The 24,458-nt window shown below is 39.3% G+C and overlaps 1 protein-coding gene and 1 non-coding gene across 2 annotated transcripts in view; one reads left to right on the forward strand and one right to left on the reverse strand.

Annotated features, from left to right (window-relative positions):
• Positions 1 to 8,085: 8,085 nt before the first annotated feature.
• Positions 8,086 to 8,249, reverse strand: LOC118887642. The gene has a single exon (XR_005018116.1). It is a non-coding gene; the product is annotated as a U1 spliceosomal RNA (small nuclear RNA).
• Positions 8,250 to 19,934: 11,685 nt separating this feature from the next.
• RAD51C (RAD51 paralog C) overlaps positions 19,935 to 24,458 on the forward strand; it is a 34,985-nt gene continuing 30,461 nt past the window's right edge. Inside the window, exons 1-4 of the mRNA XM_036838161.1 lie at positions 19,935 to 20,051; positions 20,583 to 20,715; positions 22,609 to 22,867; positions 23,459 to 23,625. Of these exons, the coding sequence (XP_036694056.1) occupies positions 19,935 to 20,051; positions 20,583 to 20,715; positions 22,609 to 22,867; positions 23,459 to 23,625 (676 nt within the window). The remainder of the gene's footprint in view (positions 20,052 to 20,582; positions 20,716 to 22,608; positions 22,868 to 23,458; positions 23,626 to 24,458) is intronic.

Consider the following 24,458-nt stretch of genomic DNA (forward strand, 5'->3'; position numbering starts at 1 on the left):
ATTATCGATATGTATGTTCCTATGACCATTTTCTTAATTGTTTTGGGTTTGTTTTTGTAGGTCCTTTTCTTCTCTTGTGTTTCCCACTTAGAGAAGTTCCTTTAGCATTTGTTGTAGAGCTGGTTTGGTGGTGCTGAATTCTCTTAGCTTTTGCTTGTCTGTAAAGCTTTTGATTTCTCCATCAAATCTAAATGAGATCCTTGCCGGGTAGAGTAATCTTGGTTGTAGGTTCTTCCCTTTCATCACTTTAAGCATATCATGCCACTCCCTTCTGGCTTGTAGAGTTTCTGCTGAGAAATCAGCTGTTAACCTTATGGAAGTTCCCTTGTATGTTATTTGTCGTTTTTCCCTTGCTGCTTTCAATAATTTTTCTTTGTCTTTAATTTTTGCCGGTTTTTGATTACTATGTGTCTCGGCGTGTTTCTCCCAGGGTTTATCCTGTATGGGACTCTCTGCGCTTCCTGGACTTGGGTGGCTATTTCCTTTCCCATGTTAGGGAAGTTTTCGACTATAATCTCTTCAAATATTTTCTCTGGTCCTTTCTCTCTCTCTTCTCCTTCTGGGACCCCTATAATGCAAATGTTGTTGCATTTAATATTGTCCCAGAGGTCTCTTAGGCTGTCTTCATTTCTTTTCATTCTTTTTTCTTTAGTCTGTTCCGCAGCAGTGAATTCCACCACTCTGTCTTCCAGGTCACTTATCCGTTCTTCTGCCTCAGTTATTCTGCTACTGATTCCTTCTAGTGTAGTTTTCATTTCAGTTATTGTATTGGTCATCTCTGTTTGTTTGTTCTTTAATTCTTCTAGGTCTTTGTTAATCATTTCTTGCATCTTCTCAATCTTTGCCTCCATTCTTATTCCGAGGTCCTAGATCATCTTCACTATCATTATTCTGAATTCTTTTTCTGGAAGGTTGCCTATCTCCACGTCATTTAGTTGTTTTTCTGGGGTTTTTTTCTTGTTCCTTCATCTGGTATATAGCCCTCTGCCTTTTCATCTTGTCTATCTTTCTGTAAATGTGGTTTTTGGTCCACAGGCTGCAGGATTGTAGTTTTTCTTGCTTCTGCTGTCTGCCCTCTGGTGGTTGAGGCTATCTAAGAGGCTTGATGGGAGGCTCTGGTGGTGGGTAGAGCTGACTGTTGCTGTGGCGGTCAGAGCTCCGTAAAACTTTAATCCACTTGACTGTTGATGGGTGGGGCTGGTTTCCCTCCCTGTTGGTTGTTTTGCCTGAGGCAACCCAACACTGGAGCCTACCTGGGCTCTTTGGCGGGGCTAATGGCAGACTCTGGGAGGGCTCATGCCAAGGAGTACTTCCCAGAACTTCTGCTGCCAGTGTCCTTGTCCCCACGGTGAAACAGAGCCAGCCCCCACCTCTGCAGGAGACCCTCCAACACTAGCAGGTAGGTCTGGTTCAGTCTCCCCCGGGGTCACTGCTCCTTCCCCCGGGTCCCGATGCACACACTATTCCGTGTGCGCCCTCCAAGAGTGGGGTCTCTGTTTCCCCCAGTCCTGTCGAAGTCCTGCAATCAATTCCCACTAGGCTTCAAAGTCTGATTCTCTAGGAATTCCTCCTCCCGTTGCCGGACCTCCAGGTTGGGAAGCCTGACGTGGGGCTCAGAACCTTCACTCCAGTGGGTGGACTTCCGTGGTATAAGTGTTCGCCAGTCTGTGAGTCACCCACCCAGCAGCTATGGGATTTGATTTTACTCTGATTGTGCCCCTCCTACCGTCTCACTGTGGCTTCTCCTCTGTCCTTGGACGTGGGGTATCCTCCTTGGTGAGGTCCAGTGTCTTCCTGTCAATGACTGTCCAGCAGCCAGTTGTGATTCTGGTGTTCTCGCAAGAGGGAGTGAGAGCACGTCCTTCTACTCCGCCATCTTGGTTAATCTCTCCTCAGGACTCGAAGATAATTATTTTAACAAGACTTGTTTGTACAGAAATCTCGGCTTTGTCCCCCTTCTCTGGCAATGTTTCTTTCCCCTGGGTTAGGGAAAACATCTTTCAGTTGGGAGTTTTACCTCCTGCTTTTAGGAAGACAAAGGGAGGTCAGACCACTCTTCTTACATACTTGCTGTTTTTCAGTGCTTTCAGCTCAAAATAATCCTTATGCCAAAGTGACACATTTTGGGATGGCATATTTTTGCAACCCTTTGGTAGTTATTTTCCTCTTAGTCCATATGATTTTTTAAGTGCTTTGTTTTGCATTTTTGGATGGTATTTTAAATTGTTACAATAGAGATAAAATTTTCCTTGCAGGTAATTAGGAAAAAACAGAAAAGTGTTTTTTAAATATTAAAATTAACCACATTCCCACTACGAAATTACCACTGTTAACACTTCGATATTATATATGGTAACTCCAATTCTCTATGCATATATATTTTTAACACAATTATGCTTCACACGATGTTTTGTAACATTTTACATTCATTTTGTTATATGTTGTCATAGATAATTTATATCAATGTTCTATCGCTTCTAGTTTATTGCCATTATATATATATAAAACAATGAACAGCCTTGTAGATATATCTTTGTGAATAATTAATGATGATTTCTTAGGGTAATTTCTAGTAGTTTTCTGTTATTTTAATATTTTAGTCATCTTAAGAAATGCCTTAAATTATTTGAGGGAGGAGAGGTGACATATGATATTTTTAAACTCTAAAAACTACTTTTCCCTGCTTCCTTTCATCTTTCAAAGTCCAGATCTCTTTCTAATTTCAGGGTTCATAGTTAATTATAAAAAGAACTTCAAGTTTGTTAAGAAGGAGAGGAAAGCCTAAATTGCAGTAACACTGCATGCAAAAAAGGCAGCATATGAAATAGAACATATACTACGATTAAAACTGTTTCTAAAATGGCAAAATTTAAGGCACTTAAAGGAAATACATCAAAATGCAAAGTAACATAATCATATCAGTGTCAATATAGAAGAATGGACTAATGTATTTTCCCCTACATATTCTATAACATGACTATAATATTACTTACAATGAAAAAAATATTTAACCCTAATTATATACATCTACTGCCCAAAATATGTTCATACATTTTGACCCAGAAATGTCATTTAATTTAACTATAGAAAGTAATTCTAGAGAAAGACTATGCCCTATGCATAGGGTGTTCATTAGAGAATTACAAAAAAATCAAAATCACCCAAAAACCCTAGAATCGCAGCAATAGGGAAATGGAGTATTAAGCAAACAATAGTAATATAATAACGATTAACAATGTGAAAGACATTTTTATTATTTAAGGTTAAGAGGGAAAAAGGATATGAAATGGTATGTATACCATGACTGCAATTTTGTAAAAATGTATATCCTTAAGGAAAATTACTGGAAGGAAATGCACTGAAATGATATCAGTATTACTGGTTGTGAGATACAGGTTACAGACTTTCAATGATATTGTTAGACTGTTTTGGTTTTTTTTCTCATAAAGAGAAGACCAAGTCCTGGTGGAACCATTACAAGAAATATCTGGCACAGTATTTAGTTTTGAACACAGGCTTTAGCACCAGATAGACTTAGATTCAAACTGTGATTTTACCATATTTTAGGTATCTGTGCTTGATTTTGCCCTCTAGGAACAATGATAATTATTAGTAATAATTATGGTGAATATATATCCCTATGTGTATGTATATATATATATATACACATACACATACATACATACATATATTCATACACAGAATAAAACAACTCAGTGACCAACTAACTCAAAGGCCCCAAATAAGCCGAGGTGGAGAGGCACAGACCCTCCCTCAGCACAGTAGGTATTTGGAGAGTTCCCACCTACCTGGGGAGTGGTGGCACCAGCACACTTACCAACCTCTCTCAGATCATGGCTGCCCCTGCCAACTAAGATTTCTGTCCCAACAGACATGCCCCTCAGTCTGTGAGTCTCACCTTATCTCTGAATTTCCACCCATCTCTTAGCTTTGTCGGAGTCAAGGAAAGGTTGATGTTCAGAAATATCATGAGCGTGGCGGTAATTTTTAAAAGCTGACTTTTTGTTATATAAGTTCACAGAGCAGGTTCAACTGTCAAGAAGTCCATGGTGCCAACACACTGAATCTAAATGTCTACTACCAGGAAAGTTTGAGCAACTCTACACTCTACGCAGACACCCTGCATTTCAGGGAGCTGAACCCATTCACTTTTGATGCATACTGGCCCCGGTTTTGCATTTCCATCCACAGGGCTCTCCAATATAAACCACAGTCACTCTACTTAGACATTGGCTAGATACTCTCATCCACAAAGTGTGATCCAGCCCATCTCCATTATACGATATAATTTCATTCTAATTTCATTCCAGGCAGTTGGCTTGCTGTTTCCATGGAATCCATGAATGCCACAGCACTGAGTCCTCTAGGACTATCTGTGATCCCCACAGATATGATTTCACAGATATTCTAAAGCTCTTTTTGCTATGCTGAGGGAACTATTTCTTTCTTTTTTAAATTTTTATTGGAGTACAGTTGATTTACAATGTTGTGTTAGTTTCAGGTGTACAGCAAAGTGAATCAGTTATACATATACATATATCCACTCTTTTTTAGATTCTTTTCCCATATAGGCCATTACTGAGTATTGAGTAGAGTTCCCTGTGCTATACAGTAGGCCCGTCTGGGAACTATATTTCTGATAACCACATTGCCTACTCCAGTATTTTCAACATTCACAAATTATCCTTGAGTTTCTGGGAGTGCTACTAATGATGGAAAAAACAAAAACAAAAACCTGTTCTCAAGTTGCTACTTGTGTAAGTAGTAACTTATAGCCACTTAAACTTAAGGTGCCAGCAACTAGCCTAGGCACTGGCGATACTAAGAGTAATAATGCAGAGAGAGATTCTGCCTGTAATAAATAAGATCACAACCTGTAGGGGAAACAGACCTGCCAGAATTATAGGAAAAGAGTAATGAGCACTAATAAAAGGGTTAAGGACCACATTATGACTCTGAAGGATCCTACACACTTTTGCCTTTGTGGGCCCTTCCTCCGTGAAAAATATATAAAAAGATGACATTATTATATACAACATTTTCTTCCACCTAAAAATTCATCTTTTTTTCTTTTGATTTTAAAAGAAGTGCTTTATGCAGCACTGTGCCTACAGTACCTAGTAATGTTTAAGTCCTTTCTGGGTTCAGTGGTGGTTTGGGTGGATCCCAGGCAGCTTCCCAGAGAGAGAGCTGAATGTCGAAGTATGCATTTTCAAGATTGATGAGGGGGACTTCCCTAGTGGCACACTGGTTAAGAATCCGCCTGCCAGTGCAGGGGACACGGGTTCGAGCCCTGGTCCGGGAAGATCCCACACACCACTAGGCCTGTGTGCCACAACTACTGAGCCTGCATGCCACAACTACTGAAGCCCTCGCACCTAGAGCCTGTGCTCTGCAACGAAGAGTATCCCCCGCTCGCCGCAACTAGAGAAAGCCCGTGCACAGCAATGAAGACCCAATGCAGCCAAAAATAAATAAATTAATTAATTAATTAAATTAAATAACTATAATAAAAACCAAGGGGAGGAAATCACCAATGAAATAATTCAAGACAATTTCCCAACATGGAAGACTTTCTGGTCGAAAGGGTCCTCATCAAGTGCCCCATACAATGAATGGCTATAAGATATACACATCATTAAGAAATTACAAAAAATGAAAATAAAGAGATAATTCTTCAACTTTTCTGAAAATGAAAAGATCAGTCACGTATGTCATGTAAACAGTATAAGGAAGTAGAAAGTCTTCTCAATAGCTTCTAGAAGCTATAAGTCCAAAAAGTGATGTCTTTGAAATCATGAAGAAAAATTTAACTACAACCTAGAATTTGATACCCATTTAAACTATTACACCTATGCAGCAATCTGAAAGAACAATGGGTTTAGGTAGAAGAAAAATAGAAGTAGACAGATCTCCAGAAGAAAAAAAAACCCCGCATTTAAACTAGTAAGACTACCTGATATGATTTACCCTATGGAAAACCAGAGGCTATTGGAAAGTGTGGGAAGAATTAGGAATAGGTAAAAGAAAAGTAACCAAATGGAAAAAGGTAAAATTAAACAGAGGGGGAGAATTCCCTGGTGGTCCAGTGGTTAGGATTCCACGCTTCCACTGCAGGGGGCACAGGTTCAATCCCTGGTGGGGGTACTAAGATCCCGCATGCTGCACTGTGTGGCAAAAAAAAAAAAAAAAAAAAAACCAGAAGGGGAAAAAAACTAACCAGAAGAAAAATAAAATTAAAAGAAACAATGACATTCAATGACAATGCTCTGCTGTGAATAATGTTTGCCTAAGAATAATATCAACACTGAATACCGATTTAACCAAGTGATTTAACCAAATTGTTTTTAAACTACATTAGGAAAAATAGAGAAGAAATGGTGGTGCAAGAGAGCTAAATCTTCATTTACATTACCAAAAAGCAATGTCAAAAATGGATGCATTGGGAATTCCCTGGTGGCGCAGTGGTTGAGAATCTGCCTGCTAATGCAGGGGACACGGGTTCGAGCCCTGGTCTGGGAAGATCCCACATGCCGCGTAGCAACTGGGTCCGTGAGCCACAGCTACTGAGCCTGCGCCTCTGGAGCCTGTGCTCGGCAACAAGAGAGGCCGCGATAGTGAGTGGCCCCCACTTGCCACAACTAGAGAAAGCCCTCGCACAGAAACGAAGATCCAACACAGCCATAAATAAATAAATAAATACATTTTTTTTAAAAAATGGATGCATTAAAGGATAATATTTTAGATATTATCTAGATATCTAATTAGATATTACCTAAATATCTAGGTATTTCTGGTTTAGAAACACAGAGGTTCATAAATTTCAGAATCAAATTTTAGTTGTTTTTAGAATGGAAAGTGTCTCCCTCTGAAGGGGACCTGGAAAACAGGAAGAAGTAGGCAAAGAACTTAGTTTAGAAACCTAAAAGGACTATTTGATTTTCTAAATGAAGTATATGTGTTATTTTGATACAAATTTTAAAAGCATGATGCAAAATATCTGTACTTTGTGTTTCTCACGTTCAGTTTTAAACAAAGGCCCCAGAACAGCACTCAGGTGACTATTTTTAATTATCAGGTGAGTACTTAAACTTAGAAGCCAATTGAGGGATCATATTTTTATATATCAGGCCCCTGGAGACACTGTAAACCCCATCAGATTGCTGAGGGTCAGGAAGTGACTAAGTACAGAGGGACAAGGATTTGTTCTAAAAGAGAAGCAGCAGGAACTGCTTCTACAAGACAGGTTATTATGAGTGTGAAGGTCACTAGAAATCCTCAGAATAGCTAGATCTGGATACTAGGAAGAACCAAACATACTATACCCTGAAACTGAAACCTAAGGAATCAGCAGCACATACAGGAATAACAGTTGTTTGCAAATATATTCTAGTTTACAGCAATAGGTCTCAAAGACACCAGTAGGGGGCCTTTAAAAATACCCACATCCAATCCAGATGTAGCATTCACTATATAATAAAGGAGAGACGGATCTGTTAAAACGGTTCAAAAGTCCCAAATTCAGCTACTGCAAAGAAAAATAGCTACTTAAGAGAAGAACATCCTGGTTATTTCAACGCCCTCAAGAATCCAGGTTTCAAATTGAAACTAAACCAATCAGAATTAAACCTTAATGCTCGTTTTTCACCATACACAAAATAAGGAAAAAAACCAAATAAAATTAACATTCATTTCACTGCCACAAACTAAACTGGTCTCTTTGCTTCGAGAAAAAACCGTGGAGCAGAAGTTAATCACCCCTTCGCCCAAAAGCATAAAACTCACACTCTCCACCCCGATACCTCACACCACTATAAGGCCCCATTAACTTTGGCTCTACCTGCCTAGGAAACAGAGAGTACATTTTAATTTCAGCGCCATCTCTAATAAGTCACGAACTCCGAATTTTAACAATCACAGGCAAAGTATGAAGAAAAATCTCCCCAAAAACGGAGAAACTAATACAAATTTTTCCTCAGAATACCACCACTAACTTGCTACAAATTCTCCACTACATAAAACAAGAACCTGCAATACAAAACTTTCTTTCACAAACTAAAGAACCAGGGGAGAGCGCGAACGCAGTCCCCCACTACCACAAATTATGCAGTCGAGTTTCCCACATTTGGGGAAATCGCAGGGGTCAGCATATCCGGAGTGCAATGGATAAGCCTCGCCCTGGGAAAACCACCTTCGTGATCATGGTATCTCCCCTGCCAGGTAAGTATGAGTTGTTGGCTTTCACTGGTACCTCACCCTCAGAGTCAAATCACTCTAAAGATAGGGTCACTTTTCTCATGCATTTTAAAACCCACCCCCCACTTCTGGAATAGAGTCTCCAAACTATAATTACCATGCAGCAATATTTTGTATATCTAGATATTGCCAAATCTTAGGAAATACAATGCCTAGTGTAAGCATTACCGGCAGTCACTGCTCTTATCTACATGTTCCACACCCCTTTTGCTGATCTCATTCAGAGCGTCCTTTTCCTGGTATAGTTAGTGGAATGAAACTTAAAGGCAAAGACGCTCTACGGATATAAAGGTAACAAGTTCTTTCCTTCCTTCAAGGGCTTGGAGCTAATGACGTCGCTGTGATTCTGGCGCAGTTCAGCAAGCCGATATTCACGTAATAGAAAGAGCAAGTCTGAAAAGATGAAATTTGGCAAAAGTACATTAAAAAATTCAGTCCAGGAAGTGCTAAAAATAGGTTGTCAGTTCAAAGCTTCAAGCACAAGTACAAAATATGCTCTTTCAAATATGCAGCATATGATCACCCTCACTTGCAAGAGCAGTTGCACAAACACTAATTCTAATTTTGAACCAAGTAAGTGGAAAACTCACAAAACGCCCCCTCCTACAGCAGGTATTCGGGTAAGCCATAGGGGGTCTGTTCAGCTGGAGTGTGATAACCCTCACCGTTGGAAATCACTTTTGTGATCAAGAGTGCCTCCTCTCCTAAGCAAGACTAAGTTGTGTTTCGACTTATCCTTAAACCCTGTTGTGCCCAACACTACAAGCACAGGGTCATTCGTTTGCTTTTTCATGGGTGTCTGAAATCCAAAACAAGACTACTGAAGAATCAATCTATCCTACAAGAAACTCCTGGGGACTTACCTGGTGGGACAGTGGTTGGGAACCCGCCTGCCAATGCAGGGGACACAGGTTTGATCCCTGGTCCAGGAAGATCCCACATGCCGCAGAGCAACTAAGCCCATGCACCACAACTACTGAGCCTGCGCTCTAGAGCCCGTGAGCCACAACTACTGAGCCCACGTGTCACAACTGCTGAGCCCACAGCCACAACTACTGAAGCCCACGCACCTAGAGCCCTGTGCTCCGCAACAAGAGAAGCCACCACAGTGAGAAGCACGTGCACCGCAATGAAGACCCAACGCAGCCAAAAATAAATAAATTAAATAAATTAAAAAAAAAAAGAAACTCCTGGGCCCTCCTACACTATATTAACTGCTTCGAAAAGAGCAAATCCCATCTCAGGTAGTGGTTAATGTATCACATATTCCACGTCCACATAATCAATATTATCATTCTTCTTAATCCTCTCCTTCCTGCGTCAGTGCATATTAGAATTGGAGTTTCCAAGTTTAACTGTTCTTCAGTTGTCTCTCCAAAATCACACTAGAACCACCCTACTTCCCAAGTCTTTTTATCTTACAGAAGGACTCTTCTGGTATTCTCTCCTCCACCAAAATAAATTAGCCAGTTTTATATCTTTTTTTTTTTTTTTCCAGCTGCACCACATGGCTTTTGCAGTATCTTAGTTCCTCCACCAGGGATGGATCCTGGGCCCACTGCAGTGAAAGCACTGGGTCCTAACCACTGGACCGCCAGGGAATTCCCAAGTTTTGTATCTTTAAAACGGAAAGAAATAACACTATTTGTAAAAATTATCTTATTAAAAACTAGCAAGCAATAACTGAGAACACAGAGGTATCTGAGATGGAGGGAGAAAAAAATACTGGGGTGGGCGGAAGAAGGAGGTCATGATGTGAACTGCAGCTATTCCTGAAGTCTGTCTACCAGTTTGATTTTTATAAACTCTCTCCTCCAAAGAAAGAAGTATTATGTAACATATATACTCATATACACATATATACATATACATAAACATACACGCATATGTAATCTAGAAACAAAATATCTGCAGTTTGTTTTGTGAAATAAAATTTAGACATCTTGAAATATGGCTGGGAACCACACATGTAAGGGAAAAAAGTGGTATCTATGAACTAGACTACTGTTATCACCAAACAACTCTTAAATTCAAAATGCCATTTTCAGAAGATCTGTGACTAGCAGTGCTTTCTTTTTATTTATTTATTTATAAAGTATAGTTGCTTTACAATATTGTGTTAGTTTTGGGTGTAGAACAAAGTGATTCAGTTTATATATATATAGACATATATATATATATATTTTTAGATTCTTTTCCACCATAGGTTATTACAAGATATTGAATTTAGTTCCCTGTGCTATATAGTAAGTCTTTATTGCTTATCTATTTTATGTATAGTAGTTTGTATCTGTTAATCCCATACTACTAACTAATTTTTCCCTCCCCCTGCCTCCATTTCCCCTTTGGTAACCATAAGTTTGTTTTCTATGACTGTGAGTCTGTTTCTGTTTTTTACACAGATTCATTCACATTATTTTTTAGATTCTGTATTGTGATATCATATTGTATTTGTCTTTCTCTGACTTACTTCACATAGTATGATATTCTCTAGGTCCATCCATGTTGTTGCAAAAGGCAATAATTTCATTCTTTTTTATGGCTGAGTAATATTCCATTATACACACATACACACACACACACACACACACACACACACACACACACTGACCACATCTTATACCAGTCATCTGTTGATGGGCACTTGGGTTGTTTCCACGTCTTTGCTATTGTAATAGTGCTAGCAGGGCTATTTTATTTTACTTTACATTTCATTTCATTTTATTTTATTTTTTGGCTGCTCGGCTTGTGGGATCTTACTTCCCTGACCATGGAACAAACCCAAGCCCTTGGTGCAGTGAAAGTAACCACTGGACCACCAGGGAATTCCCTAGCAGCACTTTCTTAAACAAATAACACAGAGCCCTTCACAAGGCTAGTTTCAATATTTCATGAGAACTTCATTGTTATTGACCTAGTTATCAAAATATCTGTCCAAGACAGTCTGCCTTAGGGCAAAAGGTGACTGTCCATTCTCTTGTAGCTCAAGCACATTAAAACATCAATGCTACAATCCTCACAGAAGCCCTGCAGAGCTTAACATCCTTTGAGGAGAGCCACAACATTTCTTTGATAAGGAAATACATGAGTTTATGTTAAATACTAACATAAGTTAGCGTAGAAAAAGTAGAGAAGCTTCTTAGTTCATTTTACAAAGGTTGCAAAACTCTGTTGCCAAAAAATGTATTATAGATGTAATCATCTCACAGATTAATCTTACTTATGAACAAAAATGCAAATCTCTTAACTAAGCCTATAAAATCTTTATGACCCGCAGCTAGTAGAATATTAAAAGAACATACACAGTAACTAAATAGGTTTTATACCAGGAATATAGGACCTACATACATAAAGTATATGATAGGGACTTCCCCAGATGGTCCAGTGGTCAGGAATCCGAGCTTCCACTGCAGGGGGCTCGGGTTCGGGGAACTCAGATCCCTCATACTGTGCAGCGCAGCAGCCAAAAAAAAAGTATATGATAAAGGTAGCACTTCATATAGGTAGGGGAAAAGATCAATTACCTAATAAAGAATACTTAGAAAATTGGCTCACCACTGGAAAGGGAAAAAAAATGCTTCCTTCCTTCCTCCTACTTTACATTTAAAAAAATCAGATAGATTAAAATATTCAAATTAAATCATAAACCATATGTAGAAAAAATACAGATGATTATGCTTATAATGATTTTGAAGAAAAGAAAGACTTTTTTTTTGGCTGCACCTAACGGCTTGCAGGATCTTAGTTCCCTGCACCCCCTGCAGTGAAAGCCCAGAGTCTTAACCACTGGACCACCAGGGAATTCCCAAGAAAAGAAAGACTTTCTAAGCATGTTACCAAAGTAAGAATTAAATATAAGTTTGCATAAACATAACCTCAATAAAATAGAAAACTTCATAAAGTTTAAATACACATGACAAAGTGGGAAGATATCTGCACTATACAGATTAGGTAAATAGCCTGTATGATACAATATGCATATGAGAGAGAGTTGGCAGCATATGGATTTTGTTTTTTTTGGGTTTTTTAAAATTTATTTTTGGCTGCATCAGGTCTTCATTGCTGTGCACGGGCTTTCTCTAGTTGTGGTGAGCGGGGGCTACTCTTCATTGTGGTGTGCGGGCTTCTCATTGCAGTGGCTTCTCTTGTTGCCGAGTGCGGGCTCTAGGTGCACAGGCTTCAGTAGTTGTGGCACAAGGGCTCAGTAGTTGTGGCACGTGGGCTCTAGAGTGCAGGCTCAGTAGTTGTGGTGCACGGGCTTAGTTGCTCCACGGCATGTGGGATCTTCCCGGACTAGGGCTCGAACCCGTGTCCCCTGCCTTGGCAGGCAGATTCTTAACCACTGCTCCACCACAGAAGTCCCTGGATTTTGGGTTTTAACATCAGACAAAACTGAGCAGAATTCTCGGCCTTTCATAATAAACATTAGTTATTGTTTCTAATAATAAAAACATAGACCTATTACAAATACATATTTTAAATTAAAAGTAGCCTAGTTAGAGACTTCCCTGGTGGTCCAGTGGTTAAGAATCTGCCTGCCAATGCAGGGGACACGAGTTTGATCCCTGGTCTGGGAAGATCCCTCATGCTGTGGGGCAACTAAGCCCGTGCGTCACAACTACTGAGCCTGCGCTCTAGAGCCCACAAACTCCAACTACTAAGCTCCCGCTCCACAACAAGAGAAGCCACTGCAATAAAAAGCCCAGGCACCACAACGAAGAGTAGTCCCTGCTCACTGCAACTAGAGAAAGCCTGCACAGCAACAAAAACCCAGCGTAGCAAAAAAAAAAAAAAAAAAAAAAAAAGTAGCCTAGTTAAAAAGTGGGAAAGGACATACACCAGCGTTCATAGCAGCATTACTCACAATAGCCAAGAGGTAGGAGCAACTCAAGTGTCTACCCATGGATGAATGGATAAACAAAATGTAGTATATACATACAATGGAGTATTATTCAACCTTAAAAAGGAAGGAAATTCTGATACATGCTATAACATGAATGAACCTTGAAGACATTACGCTAAATGAAATAAATCAGTCACAAAAATACAAATACTATATGATTCCGCTTATATAAGGGAAGGGGAAATGGTGAGTTGTTGTTCAATGGATAGAGTTTCAGATTTGCAAGATAAAAAAGTTGTGGATATCAGTTGCACAACACTGTGAATATAATTAACACTACTGGACCTTACACTTAAAGATGGTTAAGATAAAAAAAAATTTTTTTTTTTTTTTGGCCATGCTGCGTGGCTTGCGGGATCTTAGTTCCCTGACCACAGACTGCACCCGGGGCCACAGCAGTGAAAGCACCAAGTCCTAACCACTGAATTGCCAGGGAATTCCCAAAGATGGTAAATTTTATGTTATGTGTATCTTGCCACTATTAAAAATTAAAAGTGGGCAAATGATATAATGAGACAGCTACAATGATAAAATATACTTGGCTAATAAAATTACTATATGAAAAGATTTTTAACCTCTTAGTCATAAAAGATAATAACCATTTAAAGTCAATTATACCTCAATAAAAAAAAAGAAAAATCACCATTTAAAGACTGCTAAAGGCCAGTGCTAGGGTGGAGGCAGGAAAACCAGCCCTCATACACCGTTAGTAGGAGTGTAAGTCGTGCAAACATTTGGCAGTGAGATTCAAAATGGGGAATTCCTTGGCAGTCCAGTGGTTAGGACTTGATGCTTTCACTGCCGTGGCCCAGGGTTCAATCCCTGGTCAGGGACCTAAGATCCTGCAAGCCGTGCGGCCTAGCCAAAAAAAAAAAAAAAAAAAAAGATTCAAAATGAAAATGTGCTTACTTTTTGACCTAGGAATTCTACTACCAGAAATGTATTGAGAGAGAGACAGACAGAGAGAGAGCACGCGCTTGAGAGTAACCACAAGGGCACAGATGGGCATCCTCGAAAAGCGAGCTCCAGAGCACACAGTACCTCATCACAGCAAAAAAATGGAAATAATTCAACTGTCTTTATAGGCTACTGATTAGAAAGATGGGCCTTAGGACCAAGTAATATCCAGCCATTAAACTTAATTTTAAAATAGTTTTTAATCATATGGAGAAAGTTTTTGACAAAATATTAAGTGAAAAACAAGATATATACATTTCTTCACAATTTGATCACAACTATCATAACTCAAATAAATGCATTATATGAAGTTGTAAGAAGATTAAAATAAACCAAAATGTTAACATTATTATCTCTGAGTGAAACTGAGTCCCCTTAAAACTGAGTTCCTCTGCTGAGTTTATGATTAACCTCTCAATCCAGAACTTTATTCCCTTTCTTGTCCTGCACCTGTTTCCCTTCAAGACTGTGGAGTAGCAAAGAAAAGGGGGGGATTGTAACTGAGCAGGATCCTATGGGGCCTTCCCAGGACAGAGCCCCTATCCCCATGTCCTCTGCCTGCCTTTTGTTTGTAGAAAAACTTTAGCCTCCTAGGCCTTCCAAGAGTTCCAAAGAGCGAATTTAATCAGAGAAGTGAGAAAATGCAGAAACAAAAGAAAACAGTCAAGCAAAACAAAATAATAATAGTTAATAGCCATTAAACAAAGTCAAGGAAGTTTAGCTCCTCCTCAAGGGCTATAGATAATATTCTGAGCCATATCCTTCGGCTGTTTTGCAGATACTGAAACCCCCACCAGGTGGAAGAAGTTAACTGCATGCTGACCACAAGTACATTGACCCCAGACAAGCTTGAACCAGAATGTTGATGATGTTGACTCCCAATTACCTCAGCACCAACCAATCAGAAGAATGTCCATGAGCTGATCAAGCACCCCACAACCCTCTCTCTCATCCTGTCTTTAAACCATTGGGGAGTTTGGGTCTTTTGATCATTAGCTGCCCATAGGCCTTGCTTGGCTTTGCAATAAATGCTGTACTTTCCTTCACCACAACCCAGTGTCAGTAGATTGGCTTTACTGTGCATGGTGAGTCGACCCAAGTTTGGTTCAGTAACATGAACTGAAGAAAAGATCTATGAACATGGAAGCACCCTAAATGTCCACTGACAGATGAATGTGTAAAGAAGATCTGGTATATATCTACACACACACACACACACACACACACACAATGGCATATTATTCAGCCATAAAAAGGAATGAAATAATGCCATTTCCATGGATGGACCTAGGGATTACCATACTGAGTGAAGTAAGTCAGATAAAGACAAATATCATATGATATCACTTATATGTGGAATCTAAAAAAAATGATACAAATGAACTTATTTACAAAACAGAAATAGACTCACAGACATAGAAAACAAATTTATGGTTACCAAAGGGAAAAGGGCAGGGGGATAAATTAGGAACTTGGGATTAACAGATAAACACTACTATAAATAAAATAGATAAACAGCAAGGACCTATTGTATAGCACAGGGAAGTATATTCAATATCTTGTAATAGTGTATAACGGAAAGAATCTGAAAAATATATATATATGTATAACTGAATCACTTTGCTATATACCTAAAGCATTGTAAATCAATTATACTTCAATTAAAAAAATTTAAATAACAAAATAAAATAAAAAAGAAAAGGTCTATAAATCAGTTTTATATTCTTTATATTTTTGGTATTTTATTTTTTTTCTACTTCCTACACGTATATATTTTCCACCTATTTAAGAGTACAAAACAAAAAAAAAAATAAGGAGAGAGGAGCAGGTCAATCACCTAATCATCCATTCTTTTAACAAATATATACTCAGCACCTCCTATAAGCCATACACTGGGCTAGGGGCTCTAGGAAAATGAGTAAAATCCACATCGTCCCTGTTCTACTGAATCTTTCATTCTAGTTGGGTAGATATATGTTAAATAAATGATCACACAAAGACATCTGGTGTTATGAGAGCCTTAAAGGGGAGATCTGACCTAGTTTCAAGGGAGCTTGTTGGAGGTAGAGGTTCAGAGTCAGAGAAGAGGTCAATGAATGCTGAGATTTGAAGGATAAATAGTAGTTAATTGGGTGAAGCAGAGAGGCATGTTGTGGCACACACATGGAATTAAGACCAGAGTGGCTGGAGTGTAAAGAGTAAAGGTGAGACGGGACTTCCCTGGTGGTCCAGTGGGTGAGATTCCACGCTCCCAATGCAGGGGGCCCGGGTTCAATTCCTGGTCGGGGAACTAGATCCTGCATGCATGCTGCAACTAAGAAGCCTGCATGCCGCAACTAAGACCTGGGGCAGCCAAAATAAATAAATAAATAAATAGATAGATAGATAGACATTAAAAAAAAAAAAAAAAGAGTAAAGGGGAGAGAGGGAAAGGATGCAACTAAAGAAGTAAACAGGAGCCAGAACATGCAAGACTTTTTGTAAGTCTTATTAAGAAATTTCGTCTTTATCCCAAGAGCAAAATAGGGAGTTACAGGAAATGAAATATACTCTAGAAAGGACCCTGTCTGCAGCATGGGAGAACAGACTAGAGGGGAGGGGAAGACAAGATGCAGAGAGACCTGCTAAAAGGCTCTTGCAGTACCTATAAGAGAAATGGTGGGGACTTCCCTGGAGGTCTAGTGGTTAAGACTTCACCTTCTAATGCAGGGGGTGTGGGTTTGATCCCTGATCCCTGGTCGGGGAACTAAGATCCCACATGCCTCGCGGCCAAAAAACCAAAACATAAAACAGAAGCAATACTGTAACAAATTCAATAAAGAATTTGAAAATGGTCCACATCAAAAAAAATCTTCAAAAAAAAAAAAAAAAAGAGAAATGGTGACAGCTTGGCCTAGAAAAAGAGACATGGACATGATCGAGATATTTTAAAGAGAAAATTGATAGGGTTTGTGGTTATAGTGAACATGGAGACTTAAAGGGAAGGAGGTGTGGAAGATTCCTAGGTTTCTGGTTTGTGCAGATGGAAGGATGGATATTCAGTTCACAGAGGCAGGGAATGCACGAAGAGGACACAAAGATTTTGGGATGGGCTGAAGATAACGAGTTAGGTTTAAGATAGGCTGAGTTGGAGATTTAGCACTGTGCTGTATGCAATTAGATATTTGCATCTGGAGGTCAGAGAACAGGTTAGAGCTAGAAAAATAAATTTACAAATTATTGGCGTATAGTCACTGAACTGTGAATGTGAATAAGAGAGCAGAGAGATAGAGAGAGAATGAGAGAACCAGAAAGGAGAGGAGACAACAGAACTGGATAGTCAGTGAAAGGTCAGCTATGGGGCCTTACAGTAACATTTCATGCCCTGGTTATGGAGGATAAAATTGTAAGGGAGTCAGAAAAGCCAGATGCCTAGGAATGAAATCAGAGATGTGGCATCACAGAAGTGAGAACAATGTTTAAGAGTTTGGGGACAACAAATATTTTGAGCTCCCATTACGTACAAGGCCTTGTGAAATTGATATTGCTATTCCAAATACACGTTTGAGGCCTTAAGCTTTATCACAACCATCTCTAAAGCTAAACCTTGATTCAGAGTTTTTTTCTTAGTCCAAACAGCACTTATTTATCTTTCCTATTCTCAAATTCACTTGAACACGCAAGGTCACCAGTTTTAAAAGTTCTATGTTCTTATGCTAAAAGAAAATAAACTTCTCAGCTATAACATAAATATTCACATTATTCCTCTCCCACAGCTCTAGAAAATAGCCCACGCAGCATGAAAATGTGTCCTTATTTGAATACGTAATTATAGATATTGACAGCATATCGGTAGCTCATGCCTACCCTTGGTATTGTATCTAGATAACAACACAAGTCAGAAAGGCAACACAACTCAATAATAATCCTGATTGATTAAGGCTCCATGAGGGCATAGATTCTTTTGTTAGTCCTGTCACCCTGCACAGAACTAGTGGATAAATATTTAATGTTGCTTAAGTGATCCAATCTTCAATGTGCTAGTTTTAAATTGGGACCTGGGTAAACTGTTCACAGGATTACTATAAGGATCAAGTCAAATAAAATAAAATACGTAAAAGCACTTTTCTTTGGCACTTTACAACCGTAGGCATTGTTTTTCTTTTAAAGGCTCATAGCATTGGCACTCTGCTGAGCTAGGTGTTCAATAAGGCTTTATTCGACTGAATATACATATTATAATACTTTTAAGTGGAGAAAAAACTTAAGATTTATTATGTACCTTTTCTGTGCTAAATAATTCATATTTGTTCATTTAATCTTTCTTACAACCCCTAATGGAAGAAATATTATTATCTTCCATTTGCAGGCGAGGAAACTGAGTAACTTGCTGAAAGTTTCACAGTTGGTTATTTCCCAAGATGTGATACAAACCCAAATTTGTATGACTCCAAAGCTCATGCTTATTTCCCCATAACAGTACTTCTCAAAATCAAGTAACCCCAAATTGCAAAGGAAAATAATAACATACTCGCAGGAAAATCTGGGAGACTACTGAAATATCCAGTTTAAACTGGATCTTTCTTCAAACTATTATGTTTATCTTAAATTTATACTTGCATTTTACTCTACAATATATTAATGCTTGTTTAATAGAAAATGTTTTAAATGGCTCACCACTTAACTCATTCAATTCTTCCCTCTCTAAATAAATATCTGAGAAAACCTCACAGTATAGGAAGGTGCACCTTCCGTAAAAATCCCACAGCGTTATTTCCTGGCGCCTGACCTCGTAAAACTGGATCCCAGTTTGAAAGCCTGACTATAGAGCAAACTGCATTAAAGATATCTTAAGAATGATGGTGAAAACAATAATTATTATAGCAACTCAAGGGTCAGGATATTAATGATGCGTAACAGTATAACTACAGATAGAGTCGACTAGTTTAACTCCCCACTGCTAGTGAAACAAAATTCTAACACGACCGATTCCATTGCGTTTCACTGAACGACCTGAAGAGCTATCCCTGAATATGTTAACACCATCTTTTCTTCATCCAGGACCCTGGTTACTTGATAAGTATAAGCATGAATTCTCCCAGTGGACAACATTTATGTAATGCTCCCTGTATGTCCAGATGTGTAACATACTAGAAGATAAGCAACGTACAGAGTGGCAAATAAACCACATTTTGACTAGTCCTACCAGACTTTTCCTGCCCTATCAAATGGGGGACACATACTTCTAGAATTTTCCCCCCACCCCCACTCCAAGAGCTACCTCACAATTTGGAGGTAGCTCAGGGAAGAAAAAAGGGTACTAGGTTTTAACTTTGGCTTCAAAAAAACTGCTCTGAGATTCCATGTCCTTATGTTCCTTGTGGCATGGCTGTGAGCCTTGGAAATGTGTAGGATTTGCTAAAGCGGTCAGCACATTTCCTTCCTTAGAGCTTATGTACTTAAAGGGCTCTGATTTGCAATATTTAGGGAGTTCCATTAAGCTAGGAAGAAAAGTCAAGGCTAAGAAACGTCGCCTAAAGGAACGGAATGAGTTTCTCCCTTAAATAAATTATACTCTCCTGGGCAAGTAAAGACTTTACAAGCCACCTTCCAAACCGCCTCTCAATTCCCCCAAAATTCTCTATTTTAGAAGTGGTCCCTTACCAACTCTGTACCACAACAGGAGCTCTTGCGTAGCCCAACTCCTCCCTCTCAAGGACCGGGGGAGCCCATGCCCAGCCCACTATGGGGACTATACTTGCTTACTTATCCAGCTACTTCTAGGCAGGCCGTGAAGAACTAACGGTCTCAACCCGTCATGCTCCAGACTCGACTCGCGGCAAGACGTGGGCGGCTGCGGGGATTCGGCGCCGAGCGTGCCCCGCGGCTCTGGGGGGCTGGCCCACAATCCCTCGCGAGAGCGAGGGCGGGAAAGGTGAGGGGGCCTAGCAAGGGGGACAGCCGGCAAGAAGACCCAAGACCCTGGAATCCTATTACGGGGATGGAGAGTAAGTATTCTTTATACGACTGTTCTGTACCCCAAACTGGTAACATGCCAGTGTCTGTGGGTAGCTTAGCTCCCATTCGGGGAGATCATTACTACTAACAACCCTGAGGCCTCCACCCAACAGGTCAGGGTGGAGGTGAGGAAATGTGGTAAGACCCACTGGGCCTGGCTTTGCATCCTGCGGTCTCCATCCATCTTTTTATTGTCAGGATGTACGTTTGATGGGCAAACTTTAAATGGGATTTGGAAGAATCACGATGGAAACGGGGCAACATATGTAAGAGTGACCAGACTTCCGCACAGCCGCACAGCCGCAGAGCCGCAGAGCACCAAAGCCCAAGGCCGCGTGCAGCCACGCCGCGGACCCCCCCCTTCCGCCTTACGTCTGACGTCACGTGGCGCGGCGGGTGCGCGTGCGCGGGCTTGGCCGCTTCTGCGTCTGCGCAACTGCGAGCGTAGGTGTTCGGCTTTGAAATGCAGCGGGATTTAGTGAGTTTGCCCCTATCCCCAGCAGTGCGGGTGAAGCTGGTGGCTGCAGGTTTCCAGACTGCTGAGGAACTCCTAGAGGTGAAACCCTCCGAGCTCAGCAAAGGTAACGGACTCCCATTACAAGCTGAGGCACTCTGGCCGCTGTCGGGGCCGCCTCCATCCCCGTTCTCGGCCAGATTCTGGCGCCGCCCACCGCCGCGTTTACACCGTGAAACAGCTCCTTGACTCCACTTAAGTGTGGTTTGAATGGTTAGAACTGTGGTCTTGGAAACATTCACCAGTTGCTTTCTCTACCAGTGCCTGCTGAAGCCTCTGAGAATTATCTCATTTATACTCAAAAGAACCCTTTTAACGTGGATTATTATGTTCAATATATAGATGAAGGAACTGATGGTTGGGATGCTAAGTAACTTTTCATCATGAGTGGGCTAGGAAGTTGTGGAGGCAGGATTGAAATCCAGACAGGCTAATTTTCGCTGTTACAAAATCCAAGGGGCAGGGATTAAATTTAAGAAATGCACGATTCGTAAATTTAAGAAATGCACTGTTCGTGATAGGATGAGATAAATTAAGAGTGACAAAGGGAGTAGAATCTCCAGAACCTGGAGAAAGCAGTAGAAAGAAGACATCGCTTCTCTTAATGTAATTCACTGAAAAAAACCCCCAAAACTCACATTCCAGAACACTGTAGATTATATGTTGGTGGGAACCACTTCCTTCTGAGGTACACAATAATGAAGCTGTCTGCAGTCACTCTCACTGTGCACGTTACACTACACTATGCCCAGAACTGTGTTATTAAGATAGATAACGTTGCCCTTAACGATGGAAAATAAGGTTTCAACTCTCCACTCAAGAACAAATGTTGTAGACCCAATGTTAACTATTTGTCTTAAGTCTTATGCCAAAGACTGTATCCCCCAAAGTTTGATGGGCTCATTTTCTTTCAACAGGTTGGTTTTACAAAAAAGAAATGAGAGAATATGAATGATAATAATAGCTAACAATTATTAAGCATTTTGGATGGGCTTAGTGTTCTACCAAGATTTTTATGTGTGTTGTTTCATTCCCATTTTGTAGAAGAAAAGTCTGAAGCATAAAGAAGTAACTTGCCCATGCATGGTAACTACATAGTAAGTGGCGCAGTCAGGAATGACAAACCTAAGTAATCAGACGAGTTAAGGCTCTTAAATTGAATGGAATTTTCATTTCCTTAGCACCATTAATGTCTTTTGTTAGCGCCAAATTTATAGTTCATATCCTTACCCAATCAAGCACTGATATGTGAAACTCAGAAGTGATATCCTCTCCATTATTTCTTCCATAAGCAGCTTGTTTTGTAATTTCCATTTCACTTCTTAGGCCATGTTGTCAGGAATGAAATTATATAGTTGAGGAAGCATAAGTGTATTGTTTAAGCTATTGGTGCATCAAATAATTTTTCTTATTAAATAGTTTGCAGTGATCCATGAATTTTTCATTCCAATGTTTTCATGAATAATACATGCACGTGCGCTTCTTAAATCTGCATCTTGTTTTAGGCAGTTAAAGAGGCCATTTTCATTCTTTTCTAAAAAATAATTTGTATACCTTATGAGAGCAAGTTTATTATGGCTTCATAAGACCAAAAGAGATAGTAAAAGACCAAAGAGATGGTAAAAGGACCAAAAGGAAAAAAAAAGGACATTTTCATTTCTACCTTCTGAGATAGATACTCTTGTAGGTACTCAGAAATGCTTTAGAGGTTTAGGTTTTTGAATTCTGTTTCTGAGGTAATAGATAAATCTTTTAAGTATGTGAGGACTAAGAAAACATAGATAAATGCCTTTATTAACTTGAAAAATTAAATAGTTAATCAAGTGTTACATTTTTATGTTTCTCTACTCTTGGCATCATTCTTGTTATTTAAAAATTAAAATTAATGAAGACAACTCAATAACATATGACTTTTAAATTTCTAAAATCAGATGTTTTTGTTTCTGTTTCTTATTTGCAGAAGTTGGGATATCTAAAGAGGAAGCCTTAGAAACTCTGCAAATTATAAGAAGAGAATGTCTCACAAATAAAGCAAGTTATGCTGGTACAGCTGAGTCAGGCAAGAAGTGTACAGCACTGGAACTTCTTGAGCAGGAGCATACCCAGAGTTTCATAATTACCTTCTGTTCAGCACTAGATAATATTCTTGGGGGTGGCATACCCTTAACCAAAACAACAGAAATTTGTGGTGCACCAGGTGTTGGAAAAACACAATTATGGTAAAATAAAATGTTCCCCTCTTACATTTATGTAAGTAACAGAGTATTGTGTTGTGGGTATACAGTTAGGAGACCAAAAAAGGCATGTGTGTGCTCTTAATTTTGTGTGTATGTATGTGTGCATCAAACAAATCAACATTTGCCTTACGTCAGCACCCCATCTTGATAAATTGATACAATTATTTTGATATTAAAAAGTGTTTCTTTTGCAACAGTATAGTGTGGTCAGTGGGGTCAACAAGCAGTCTTCTACTTTGTTATAGAATTAATTCCTGAGAATATATTTGAAAGCCAAATGTTTGAAAGTAGATTTTTGTATAATAAGAAAGGGTTGCATTCCCAGAAGCCTAAAAACCACTAAAGAGTCCTTAATTGTGGTTTTATAGGCACACCCTCCCCCTAATCCATTCATCAATTGATTCACATATGTTTGGAGCCGGGGAGAGTCAACCATCTCTGTTACCTTGCAGAGTATATTTATACCTATAAAATATTTAGTGGTATGTAATGGGTTGTGATCTGGAGTTTGAAAAACACTGCCTTAGATGATCATGATAATGACTTGGTCATTTCAGTTCTTTCTCTTGACAGTATGCAGTTGGCAGTAGATGTGCAGATACCAGAATGTTTTGGAGGAGTGGAAGGTGAAGCAGTTTTTATTGATACAGAGGGGAGTTTTATGGTTGATAGAGTGGTAGACCTTGCTAATGCCTGCATTCAGCACCTGCAGCTTATAGCAGGAACACATATGGGAGAAGGTAAGTTAGCAAGCGCTCTTTTTTCTGTATAATAAAAGTAATTTTCATTTGTATCCATCTCAAGCAAGAGACCATTTGGAACATGAAGCTTAACGACTTGGCCGTGTACTAGTATTAAACTCTCATACTTCTCTTACAAATTGAGAAATGCCACACCTGGGCTGGTCTTTTCTTCCCCTTTTATGGCCCTCACTTTTTACTGCAGGAGCTCTGGGACAAAACCTGTATTTCAACGTATGACTTCAAATCATCATGCTCTGGCCTGCCAGGTGTTAGCTAATGTTACTGGAAACCTTACTGTAAATATTAAATGTTGTGTCAATGCATTCAGTGTATATTGACTTTCATACTGGTTTTTCCAAAAACCAAGGGTGGCCTTGAAAAATCATGTCTGGAAATGTTTGGAAAATTAGGCTGATTGACCTTATGTGGCTCTGAGTAGTATGTAATTGACTTCACGACTATGTTAATTGTATTGTTAAAAGTGTTGGGAAGTTTTTCTGTGCTTATTGTGTGGAAATAAAGTGTTAGATTAAAAAAGTTTTTTTTAAGGTAATTTGTTTTCAAGTTCTTGTCCTTCAATTACTCATAAAATTAAATGGTTTCTGGTTTGACTGTTTTCTTTTGCTTTATTGTATTTTATTTTTCGGATGTGCAGTCCTTATTCTTTTCTCTAGAAATGTTAAAAAACATAATGCTTTTCCTAAGATGTTTGTATTCCCTTTAAATGAATATAATCAGCTGAATATTTTTATTTTCATTGTAGTACTAGGTGTCCTTTTTAACCAGTGACGGTATATCTATTGAAAGTCCTGCAAGCTATCCATGTCACA

The sequence above is a fragment of the Balaenoptera musculus genome, chromosome 20 (assembly GCF_009873245.2).
Source record: "Balaenoptera musculus isolate JJ_BM4_2016_0621 chromosome 20, mBalMus1.pri.v3, whole genome shotgun sequence".
NCBI classification, from domain to species: domain Eukaryota; kingdom Metazoa; phylum Chordata; class Mammalia; order Artiodactyla; family Balaenopteridae; genus Balaenoptera; species Balaenoptera musculus.